Source organism: Cottoperca gobio, chromosome 1 (genome assembly GCF_900634415.1).
Source record: "Cottoperca gobio chromosome 1, fCotGob3.1, whole genome shotgun sequence".
Taxonomy (NCBI): domain Eukaryota; kingdom Metazoa; phylum Chordata; class Actinopteri; order Perciformes; family Bovichtidae; genus Cottoperca; species Cottoperca gobio.
In genome coordinates, this window is record NC_041355.1 from 11,346,387 (window position 1) to 11,359,022 (window position 12,636).

Sequence of the window (12,636 nt, forward strand, 5' to 3'; positions counted from 1 at the left end):
AACTAGGGCATTTGAGGCATAGATAAAAGATGCCTGTGATTAATTACTCAGTCACAGATCTGTGATTGAGTAGAGGTTGATATATCACCAGAATGTTAAACTGAAACTTACTGCTGGTGCAGAATAAAAACATAATTCAAAAGAGATGAAAAACCAGGCACGTCCAGCTGGGAGGAGACCCCGGGGAAGACCCAGCACTTGGTGGAGAGATTATATCTCCTCACTGGGAACTCCTCGGGATCCCCCAGTTGGAGCTGGCGGATGTGGCCCGGAGAAGGGAAGTTTGGGGTTCCTTACTGGAGCTGCTGTGTGGTAGACGATGGATGGATGAAAAACCAAAGAGTTGAAGGAGTTACATGCTGTGACTATTTAACGCTTGGTGTCAATTTAATGGGAGTGCCTGCATTAACAGCAGGAAATCAGGAAACACTGCCACACACACACACACACACACACACACACACACACACACACACACACACTCTCACACACTCTCACACACACACACACCAGTTGATATTGCGAACTACAGGCTGTAGGACAACTGGGTCAGATGCGATATCTTGCTCTGGAATGCAGGGGAATTTAATCGATGTTATTTCTAGTTTCATTGCTTTCATTTCGAAGTTTTTGTTATTTGTCTTTGTTAGAGTAAGCACAGGGCATCTACCATCAACACTTTTGACATATCTCCCATTTTGGAGGCCTAATTTAGCTGTCTGTATAAAAACGAATAAACCTCATCGACCTTTCAACCAGATGGCAACACATGTGTAACAAACTCCTGACTCCACCTGGCATGGGTATCTGAACCAGTTGTAGCTTGAAGCCGACACAATCAGCTTCAAGCTACAATCAGTGCAATCTGCAGAAGAACTTAGGATCTTCGAGAAAGCAGATGTGGCGAGCCACGATGAAGTTTATTCTTGTTACTGTAGCTGTGCTCAGTTTTCTGTCCATTGGACAGTCGGCTCCTGTGAGCGGCTGTGAGAGTCTGATCCAACCGATTGAAATCAACGGAAGAGAGCAGGTAAAACCCTTTCTCATCTCGTCTCTAACAAATCCCACCTTCTGCACGTTGGATCTTTTATTTAGTTTTATAATGTGACCATGATGTTCTTTTTATAATGAAAAAAACATGTAATTTCTCTTTTTAAAATGTCTTTTATAAAAGGCTTGGCATATGCTTCAGTGTCAGGAATAAGACGACTGTGGTGAACAGCACTCTCTCTTCCAGTGAGTAGTATTGTTGAACATGTACCTGCACAAACAAATGTGGACTTAATGTACAACATTGCAACAGCACTTTGTGTATGTGTTGATGTGTGTCTATGTGTATCTCCATCTTTACTCTGTTTCTGGTGTCTTTCTGAGTACTGGCTGCCCTCACTGTGTTGTTTCCTACTCAAATGACACTTTTGGAGGACGGACACACAACAGTCTCCTGCTCTGGAGTAAGATTTAAGACATACAGACTGATACAATTAATTAATTGAAATTATGATGATCGTTATACCTTAGTTCTTGCATTAACCAACGTTTTGTTTTTGCAATAAACTAATGCATGAGATACTATTAATCCTTGTACATTCCTGATACTTCATGACGTACTATATGAATTAATTCATGCTTTTTCATGCCATAAGTCCTGCATGAGTTCCTGGTAATTAATGTGCCCTTACCATAAAGTGTATGTACATTTTATATTATTTAATCATTATAAAATGACTTTATTATGAATACAATTGATTCCATCTTCTTGTGTTTGAATCTCTGAAGTTACTTAACCTGACTGTGCATAAATCCAGTGGTGCTGTATATTTCCTTGACATACACTTGTTCGGTCTCTGAGGCAGGAGAACTATCGTGACTGCTGCTGAGCTGGAAGAGTTTGCCAAGCAGGTAAAGTGTGTGAACTTGTCTGACCCTGCTGTCCTGGACCAAGAAAAAGGTTTGAACTTTCACCCATGTAATATGGCTGCAAGGCTTTAAAACCACAGCGAAGTTGTTTTTCAACAGCACATCCTCTTAAATTGTGAATATGCTCAGTTTTTATTATTTTCATCATGAATTTATTTTATTTTCACAGCCATAATCAAACAAGCCAGTAGGGTCATTTATTAATGAAACATGGTGTGCAAAGTTTGAAGCACATTTGAACTTTGTGCTTTGCATTGCAGCAGCATTTTTTGTGTTTGTATGCCCCCCCCCCCCCAAGGACGGTTCTTAATGTTTATACACTATCACTGAACATACTGACAACTGGGTCATCTGTTACTCAGTAAGATAATCATGTTAATTTCCATAGCATTTTTAAAAAACTAATGTTACATATTGTAACATATAATAAAAACAACAGATGTATAAACTTAATGTGTTCATCCTCGGGGGCTGAATCAACGCTAGACTAAAAGAGCAAATCCAGTCGCCTTTGACTTAGAGCGGATAAGATTTCCTGTGACCTCGAAAGATCGATAGTCTTCATTGAGACTTTCTGCCAACAAGCAGAGGAAAAATCACACTGACTTGGCGGATGCCCATAGCCTTGTTTATTGGTAGTTTATTACTGTACATCTGCTCGAGTCATATGTACATATATCTTTCTCTCCCTCGTACACACAAACACACACACAGACCACTCAAGATTATATAAAAAAAGGACTCATTTTCTGCGCAGGGTTCAATCACAGTCTGAGATCTACGAAGAACATTTGCGTCCGCATACACCGTGCACGTACCCACATACACGCGCACACACACACACCACAAATATCTGCATATGGCCTTATGCCTTGATTTACATAGAACAGACCACAACCAAAAATATAGAAAAGTGACGGATGAACCAATAGGCAACCCAGTGGTAATCAAGTGAATTTGTGTATTTTAACATACAAACCAACACAATATCTGAGCTTTGTGGGTCCATCGAATATCTCCTTCCTTTACTATCGAAACAGGAAGACCACAGAAAGGTTGGTTGTGTTTTTCTTAGGGGCGTTTCTAAATTACAAAACAAACTCCAAATGTATCATTTCCCAATGATTCAAGTAATGTGTGATCTGTATAGTATACTTGACCCCCTGGTGTAACTTTGGAACATACCCGACAGTGAGATTTTCAAATACTACATTTTGTTGTCATAAGTATAATCCCCTGAGTGTGACCCATACAATCACTGGAGCGGTGTGACTTAAAACAAAGTGGCCTTGTTCAATCAAATCATGAGGTGTGCCGAGTGGGAAAAGCTAAATCTATGCCATCTCCTTTTTAGAGAATTGGTTTGTACATTTCATTAAACTTGTATGTGCTTTATGATATATAATGTTGACAGTTTAAAAATATAGTCCTAGGTCGTTATAAGGAAGCAGGATTGTTAGATGGCTAGATAACTGAACAAATGAAAACGTGTTAGTAAAAAGTTGCCTATTTGCACATCCAGTAGACACAGAGCAACATTCACATATATTTGGAGTCGTGTTTCCAGCCACCTGCTGAACCTAAGTCCAACATTTGTAGTCTTTTAGCTCTGTTTGTCTCAAACTCCCGAGGGAAATATCTGGCTCTTTAGTTGCAAAACGCTCCAATATGTTCACTATCTCGTCACTAACTGTGTCCGTCTACTGTGTAATGCTGAGCAGGAAGTGTACAGGGGGTTTATCAGAGCCTTTGGTCTAAGAACATCGGCATGCTTAAAGTCCACGTTCCTGACATGGGAGTAGTTTGGTTTCACTCGGTGCAATCATCAAGCTGATTTAAGTAATCCTTCTTCATGATACACAACCCTGGTATTACCTAACACTGTTGGTCACCCCAGACCTCTGAATTAGTCAGATTATATTTAAAACAGAGGAACCTTTTGTTAATCTTCTTAAATTTGAGCACTCATATACGTAAGCCACGGTCAGCAGATAAGGAAGAGAGGCCATGTGAAGGTGTTAAGGACTGATTGTGTGCTTTAGTGTTGACACATGACCATGAAGACAAAAAAAAGAATAAAAACCATGGTAAACCTTTTCAAAAAACAAAACAGAGGCCCATTTCACAAATGCAAAGATTTACACGCACTCGCGCATTTATAAATTACTACAACAAAAGTAACAAAGATCAGTTATGGCAAAGTTTTGCAAGCATTAACGGCTTCTCTTTCACCAAAACAGTAAACAAACTGTGAGATACTAAAAAAAGAAAAGAAAAAAGGTGCCTCTTCATCATTAGTGGCTTTTCTTTCCAGCTTACTTGTTCCACTGCGACTCGAAAGCAGTTTCTAGACAGCCCATCAACCTGGACACACATAATGTTGAAGACAAATTGTTCCAGGTAAACTGTGTAGCATAAAGACCCATTCATACTACAGAGAGTACAGTCAGAGTGTGTGATTGTCACTAGGTTAGGGGCGATGCACAGTGAAGTGTGCAGTGGTAGGAAAAGAGGCGAGAGGATGTCTGGTAGTTGAGAAGAGGAGTGACATTATCGAGCCCAACATGCTCCTGAGAGACTAGTCAGTCCGCTACAGAGTTGATTTGGATGAAGGTTCCTTTAAGGTTCTGCGTTATTGTACCTTCACAGTCTCTAGTAATGGTCTACAGCACCAAACCAACTGATACAAAAGCACTCGGGTGTATTTTTTTGCAGGTGAGGTTGGCGGTGAGACAGTAGGTAACATGTGAAAGTGTTTGTTTTATCATGGTCTGACTGTGCCATGTGCTTAGGTTAGGGAACATACAAGTGATACAATTCCAGTCATAGCTCAGAGAACTCAATTTGAGAGTCCATTCTCCAGCTCGATTTCCAAAAATCCATAACGCTGCCCCATGGCTGGTTGTCCCCCGACATCCCTCAGGCTGGTGCCGGTTAGCATGGCTTAACAGTGTGCCAGCTGGTTCAATGGTGAATTCGCTCCAAAAACGAGTGTTGGGATGCTGGATTTGTAAACAAGGGTGAAGAGAAGGTATGTGCGGGAGAACGGGTTAAGGAGGGAGGATCGATGCTACCCTGTAAACATAAATATTGGGGAAATTCAGGAGCTTGCCAGCCATTCTGGTTCTGTGACAGAGCAGCAGTTGAGGTTCAACATCAGCCGCTGGCGGGCTAGTCCGGTCTGAAGATGGGGATCTTAGGTAAGAACTCTATTAGGATTACCTGCAGGAGATAAGAGAAGAAGCTTTTACTATGAGAAGATAAAGAAAATTCTGATTTTAATACAGCAATTCAAACAAAGTAGCTTTCATTTCACAATCTCAGGTCGTATGTTGCAAATCAAACAGTATTACACTCGGGTATTTAATTTACTGGGTTGGCATTGGAAAAAAGTAAATAAGTAAGTCAATTTTAGTATGGAGATTACTGCACGCTCTCCTTGTCTCCCCCCCCCCCCCCACGCCAAAACGTAGACAGAAAGTTGAAACTGAAAACCACTCTGAAGATTATCATTGAGAAACACATCAGCATGCAAAAAATATCAAAATAATATTTAAAAGAAATAAATACCTGTGTTTATTGTCAGTGCCAATACAACTTTGTACAAGTGCTTCAATGCCAATGTTTCCTTTTTCAGTTCAAGTTTTGTTTTCAATGCCAACATTTACTGTCACTAGCTCCATATATCCAAAAACAGACATTTCCATCTGATAATGACATCTCTAAAAGAGTTTCTCAATTGAATCTTCTCATTATATACTACGGCAAAATATACATCACTATCTTGATATAAAAACCCATACACTGTGAATAATAGGTTATTATCCTATTATACTATGTTGAGCATGTTCAAACCAACATGTGCACTGGTGGCTCCAGAAGAGAAATGCAGGTTTGTCCAGCAGAAATGTTGAGCCTAGCTTAACTTTTGCTACAATGCCATGTGACATCAAGTTGCAGGTCAGTGCATTTAACAATGAAATACATTCAAGCATACATTCCCTTGTAGATTACTACGCAACATGGATATCATCATTGCACTATTAACCTTGCAGCTGTTGAAACAGAGAATACAATTATTGCAGCCATGATATATTTCCAGTTGTAAAATCTTCCCACATAGTATTATAAAAAAGCCCCGAGCAGCATCTTGGCGTCTGATTAGCATCGATCATCTACTCAAACCTTCCTGTATTGTATGTTATCAATTCTCACCACAACAGATACTTACATATTCCATCATGTTGTTGGTTTCACACTTCCTTTTGCTTAGTATCCAATGCAAACATAACTGCAAAAAGAGAGCAATAGTGATCAGATATTTATATAACACGTCTCTTAATAACACACTGATATCATTGTCATGTCATGTCTTCACTGCTCACCTTGTGGTAAAGTCTGGTGTTCTCCCACTCCAGAAGTTTCTCTAAAGATCTTCTTGTCTGGAAGGCAACAGGGACATTACATGACGTTCTTTTAACCCCCCCCCAAAAAAATGTTTTATCAACACAATAACTTTTTCCGGAATCGCTCGTTGATTTGGATTTACTGTGATGTTGTTGCAAATGCAACATGGATGGGTATCTCACCCTCTTGCTGAGGCAGATTACAGGCCACAAACTGAAGCCCAATGTGCAACAGCAGCAGAGGCAGCCACACAAGAGCCACCGCACGTTCACTGGCAGCGTCTTCTTCAGGCAGCTGTTTACACGGTTGATACTGGCTTTGAATTCCTCTGGTGCCACCTGAGGAATATGTGGTACAGTTAGTTTAGTAACACTTCCTTTACATAGTGTTCACAACAATTTAATATGTGCCACATAAATTGAGTCTGCGTTTGGTATTGGTGATCTGATGAATGAACGCAGCATAGTTAAGAGAGTTAAGAGAAACTACAATGCTGCAATACAGTATATTTAGCTATTTAAAAACAATACAATTATGCATCATATGTTGGCTGATTAAATATAAAGGTAAATCTTTTAGTGACTTAAGTCTGAGGATGTCATTTTGCATTGGTTTATATGCATTAATAATTAACAAGACACTCACTTTTCCTGTAAGTGCTGATGGAAATTCTGACTCAAATTTGTTACTGAGTCCAAACCTGTAGGGGAGAGGGAAAACAGTACATGTTAGACAGATATAAACTGTTTGAATATTTGGATTAAATAAACAAACGTTTGCTAAGTGGCATCAAGTCTACCACAACTCCACTCATCCAAAGGTAAAACTACTGACTCCAGCAACTATCAGGGGTACATTATTACAAATTAAATATGCATCAGGATAAACCTCCCGAGATGTACCATCTCATTTATGAGACAGCCCAATAACATAGACACTTTATTATAATATCAAAACAGAATAGGCTATAGTAGTATAAAGTATTTTAGAGATGTCAAAGATGATAGTTCTACATGGTTGTGTTAGACACCCAAAAGTCCATTTACCCTAGACCTAAATCAAACTAAAAGTTACATATATTTATTTGTTTATTCTGGGTTGCATTACACAGCCACATGTGCCAACAAGAGTAGCAAAAGGAGGGCTGACATACTATCACAACTGTTGTGTGAGAAAGAGCAGTGAGGGGGAAACAATGTGACAGCTTAACACTATTAATTTGAGTGAATCATCAGCACGCTGTGTGCTCCTCCCTGCCCGCCTGGACTAGACACAACACACAGCAACTTTAGTTTCTACTGCAACAACATTGTGTTAATATTTTTCAGGAAATAGTTTGACTGTCAGTAGCGTTATTGAGGGTACGATGTAATAATGTCAGGGTAACGATACGCAATAGTAATCAATACCTAACCCTTACATAGTGGTCATTAATTCCAGGGTAGAAGTACTCATTTGTGTTCACGGTCTGGTAAACTATTTACAATTTAAACCTACTACAAGGCTCAGTGCCAAACGAGTCTGATCCCGTGTTCAAGTCCCGAAAAAGTGGAACAAATGACGGGGGCAAACTGTCTTGACATGAACACAGCAAACCCAACAACATCACGTGGTAGAAACAGAAAACGTACACATTTATGTATTATGTCAAGTGGCTACTTCAGCTCAAACGAAAGCTCAATATAATCAGCCACTCCTCACTAGTGTTAGCTCGCTGCTAATTTAGTAGCTAGCTGGCTACGCTAGGTCACCAGCGGTTGCTAACTTAGCTAGCAGCCAGTGATCCACTGAGGCCAGGGCTGTTGATCTTTTAACGGAAACGGTAAACTCCACTCTCGATACCCGTAAGTGTCACCAGTCACTTACACAGTGACGTGACCGGACCCTCGCACCACCACCGGGTCCGGAGCGTACTTGAGAAGCTGCTCTTCCGCGGCCCTGTCCTCGTCCTCCTCTTCCTCCTCCTCCTCTTCGTAGATCTCATCAAAGTCCTCCATCATCGCACAACTCGGCCTCGCGCTTCCCGGGAGAGACACCGGGACAGACACGATGCCGAAAAACAGCGAAACCTTACCGGGAAAAGAGTACAAAGAGAACCGTGAAGACAACCACAGAAAAATATCCACCCGTCCCGGAGACCATACGATACAGTTCACATCGTTCGCTCAGCCAGCTCCGAAACAAAACATCAACATCCGCCGCAGTAACTGTACGACACCGGAAAGGGAACCGACGTGCTTATGTCTGATTTTTTTTTAATAGCCATAACGTCTCCATTAATTTCACTTTGTATGTAAAATGACTCACATAAAGCTTAGGTGCTTTAATTTGCTCTGCAGTTAAATCTAACTTTTACACAAAATGTGCCACTGTTTGTCAAAACGTTTTATTTTGAAAGGTTTGACCAGAAGTTGTCATTGACACTCGAGAAGCATTAGCCTACTTACGTCTCGAGCCGCGACTCAACAACGTTCGTATAATAAATGTTGCAGTCAATCTTTTTTCATCGATGATTGTAAACCTCTAAGTTATCCTATCACGGCCTACATCAGTCTGAGACGTTTTACAGTCAACTTTATCTCAAAAGCAGTCTGGATATAGAGATAACGTTACTTCCTGTATAGTACGTGTGAAGACAACCACAGCTAAAGTGTTTCTTCCGCTTATCAGACGTGGATATCCTCTGTAATCTTTCAAGATGATACGAGCTGAGCACTTTAAAATTATCTTTCAAGTTATCAAAGACGTGGTTCCTGTCCTCACGAGCGGGATTCTAACCGTGGTACTCTTATCGTGTGTCGTGTTCGGCATCCAAACATACTTCAACTTCACTCCGGAAGTGTTCAGTGTTGGAGCCACTGTGTTTCAACATGGACACCTCCACAGGCTCTTGATGTACCCTTTTTATCACAAAACCTCTACTCAACTTCTCCTGAATATCACAGTCCTGATGTTTCTCAGTGGCAGTTTTGAGAAAGGTGTTGGCACTGTCCGCTTCCTGTTTTCGTTCCTCCTGCTGTCGACCACCACAGGCTTGTTTTACAGCTTCCTGGATCTAATGCAGGATGACAGCAGCCAGAGTCACGCCGAGGGGTTGGTTCCTGTTGTCCTGGCATGTGTGGCTCTAACTACCATGCACACAAAAATGACTAAAGGATTCCTGTGTGGAGTCAGTTTCCCCACCATGGCTCTCCCTTGGCTGCTCCTCATAATCACAACTGCCCTCATACCTCACAGTGTGCTTCCCTGTAACATTATTGCCATCCTGGTCGGGTGGATGTATGGGAAGGGATGGTGCTCTCGTCTGGACATGTCGGAGGCCAGGGCTGGCGCTCTGGAGAAGATGATGCCTTTCAGGTTGTTGAGGAGCATCAGGGGTGTCCAGTTTGTCCCTGCTTCCACAGAGGAGAGGAGGAAGACCCTCCTTCCGCTAATCAACCCAACACCTGGGTCCTACCCGGTGCAGGCTTACGCGCCGTTGTCCAGCATAAGCAAAGCCAATGCTGCAGCCAATGTTTACGAAGGCTGGTCGAATTCAACAGATGCACTTTCCAGCCCGGCACCACCTCTTAATCCTCATGTCCATAGCTCGGCCCATAGCTTTAGGCCAAGTCATGAACATGGTTCAGCACAGAGTTTTGGCCAAAGCTGCAACCACAACCATAGTCACAGTCATGGCCACGGTCACAGTCATGGTCACGGTCACAGTCATGATTAATTATAGGAATGATTATTTATTTGATTGCTTTACAACACTCCAACCATACAGATGAGCCTTACTGTCAGGCACCGGCAGCATCTCTCGTCAGCAGGACTTCTAAAGGGCTAAATGCTTGGACACATTAAGCTGATTTTACATCAGGGTTAACAGTATTTTTAGACTGTGCCTGGCTGTAGCCTGTATTTAAAGGACATGTCTCTGAATGTTTGAATGTTATGGGAGAATTGTGTACATACATTTAAAAATATATATACTTTTGTACTATATTTGCTCATTTCTACAAATAAACTGTGTGCAAAACAAAGTCACCAGAAAAAAAACTTATTTCCCACATTGAAAAATCCTGTGTATGAAATCAGCTTTTTGTTTATACACTGTCTTGTTGGCCATTGTCATGATTAAGACAAAGGGATGAAAATGTTGACTAATAATTTATTTCATTTGCTTAACTGTTATGTTCTTTTCAGTTATTCAACATTAAATCTTGTCTTACATGCCTCTAAAACCAATGCTTTGATTTGAGGCTGGCAAAAAAACCCTAAAAGAATACTCGACAATCATGAAGACACCACTTACATTTAGTTGTGCTTACATCAGGGTGTCATTAAGTCAATACCCAATCAGCGCTATCTTGCGTGTATCCAAGTTGCGCTCTAATATTATAGTTTTCCTTTTGTTTTTTAAATGTTGTGCTAGTGAAGATGGAAAAAAGATACACACAAGATTCCAATCAATGTCAAAGCATAGAGAGAGACAGGTTTAGTCCTCATGTAGTTTGGTTTAATTGACTTTCACAAAGACATGTTTATCGAACTACAACTTCATGACACCTGCGTCACATTGGAGCAAAATGTCCTTCTGCACTGCAGTGTGTGTGTGTGTGTGTGTGTGTGTATATATATATATATATATATATATATATATACATACATACATACATATGTATATGTGTATATATATGTATATGTGTATATATATATATATGTATATGTATATGTATATATATATATATATATATATATATATATATATATATATATATATATATATATATATATATATATATATATATATATATATATATATATATATGTGATGCAAGCGTACAGATTATATTTCATTAAATTACATTTCACAAAAGGACTTATTCCTCCCATGCGTCTCCATAGACGTTCTTCTTCACTGTAACATAAGAGACAAAAGGAGGAAGAGTTTAGTCTTTTGAGGATTCATTAAAAAACAACAGATGTACTTTAATATCAACTCCTGGACTTTTTCCAACCCAGTGAGTGTTTCACACATCTCTGCAGCAGAAGCTTACCGTCGTTCCTGGGTCTCCCTGGCTGCTTCTCAGCTGATGGTTTGAGCAGTGTGTCGGCCTTGTGAGTGAGCATGACATCGTAGTTTTCTCTGTTCTTGAGCCTCAGGTCCTCATAGAGGATGGGCTTCCTCCTGGGCTCATCATCTTCCACTGAAGGTGGTGTGAATAAGGAAAAAAGGGACAAAGAGTGTTATCTAGGAAAGTCGACAGAAAAGTTACTCACTGACACAAAAGCAAAATATGCGTGCCTGAATTGGAAGATTTATATACAGATGTCAGTATCAGCATTGAGTTATGATTTACTATCGGCTTTAAAAAAAAGAAACCAAATAAATATAGTGGTGAATTGCCCCATTGCTTGCCATATGAAAGCTTTATAATTAGCAAATGCTAGGTTTTATCACAAATGACTATTTAACAAATAAACAATTCAAAGTATTGATTAGCAAAAGTTATTGTCAAAATGTGGATGTCTTTACGGGTACTTGCACAAAAGACGATCATGATTACAGTGTATTTGAAAAGCATACAGTAGCTGTCTGTGGTTGCTGGAGCGCTGAAGTCGTCTACTTTGCCCATGGGCACTGGTGACTCTGAATTGTACTCATAATCTCTGGTGTTGGTGGGCATCTGGCTGGAGGCGTCCGCTGGCTGGAACATGGTGTCGAATGACGGGGCGTCTGGGTCACTCAACTCTGACTGAGGACCCTTGGAACTGGGAAGGAGAACAGAAAAAAGGTAAAGTAGTAGTTGGTGGATGAAAACATATATTATCACAAACAAGTGTATGTGGTACTCACAATTGTGCAGGCGTTCGTGACCTCTGTCTAATGGCGTCTCCCAGTGGGGAGTTCTCCAGCCTCATGAACTTCTCCTGGCACGTCTTCATGTACGACATTTTCCCAGCAAGGTAGCCACAGAAGCCAGCGACTGGATTGACAAACAGACTCAAATATTTTATATTTTAATACCCCAGTAAGGATAATGAGAAAACATTTTGGCCATGACTATTTGCTCTTTCATATAATATTTAGGCTAATTAAAAACTAGAGGTAGGTGATATCATTACTGACAAAAGTATTGTTAGTGATTTGAATATGATACGGTAGCTGATTGGTTTATAATTAGGTACACCAAGTCAAAACTAAAGCAGTCGGATACAACAGTATTGCAATTAATCCTACCTTCATGAAATTACAATGTTGAAACTGTTTGAGGTGTTGATTCAGTATTATGGTGTTTTTAGTATAAAAGACTAATTGACTAA

The 12,636-nt window shown here is 40.3% G+C and overlaps 3 protein-coding genes across 4 annotated transcripts in view; 1 reads left to right on the plus strand and 2 right to left on the minus strand.

The window, feature by feature from the left end:
• Positions 1 to 2,526: 2,526 nt before the first annotated feature.
• Positions 2,527 to 8,363, minus strand: chic2 (cysteine-rich hydrophobic domain 2). 2 transcript variants are annotated; one of them, XM_029432871.1, is made up of 6 exons: positions 8,194 to 8,363; positions 6,973 to 7,027; positions 6,510 to 6,665; positions 6,306 to 6,362; positions 6,152 to 6,211; positions 2,527 to 5,142 (listed from the first exon to the last, which is right to left on the minus strand). In XM_029432871.1, the coding sequence occupies exons 1-6, from the start codon at positions 8,325 to 8,327 to the stop codon at positions 5,092 to 5,094; spliced, it is 513 nt and encodes a 170-aa protein (XP_029288731.1). In that variant the 5' UTR covers positions 8,328 to 8,363; the 3' UTR covers positions 2,527 to 5,091. The 2 variants fall into 2 exon arrangements, with proteins under 2 accessions (XP_029288731.1, XP_029288732.1); XM_029432872.1 differs by having other exon boundaries at positions 8,242 to 8,335.
• Positions 8,364 to 8,992: 629 nt separating this feature from the next.
• Positions 8,993 to 10,352, plus strand: rhbdd2 (rhomboid domain containing 2). Its single transcript, XM_029432870.1, has one exon. It carries the CDS (start codon positions 9,026 to 9,028, stop codon positions 10,043 to 10,045), a length of 1,020 nt encoding a protein of 339 aa, XP_029288730.1. The 5' UTR covers positions 8,993 to 9,025; the 3' UTR covers positions 10,046 to 10,352.
• A 739-nt stretch (positions 10,353 to 11,091) lies between these two features.
• Positions 11,092 to 12,636, minus strand: part of LOC115011246 (OCIA domain-containing protein 1) — a 2,388-nt gene continuing 843 nt past the window's right edge. Inside the window, exons 5-8 of the mRNA XM_029436322.1 lie at positions 12,170 to 12,299; positions 11,900 to 12,084; positions 11,370 to 11,519; positions 11,092 to 11,230 (exon numbers count right to left, since the gene is read on the minus strand). Coding sequence (XP_029292182.1) covers positions 11,193 to 11,230; positions 11,370 to 11,519; positions 11,900 to 12,084; positions 12,170 to 12,299 — 503 coding nt within the window. The 3' untranslated portion in view covers positions 11,092 to 11,192. The remainder of the gene's footprint in view (positions 11,231 to 11,369; positions 11,520 to 11,899; positions 12,085 to 12,169; positions 12,300 to 12,636) is intronic.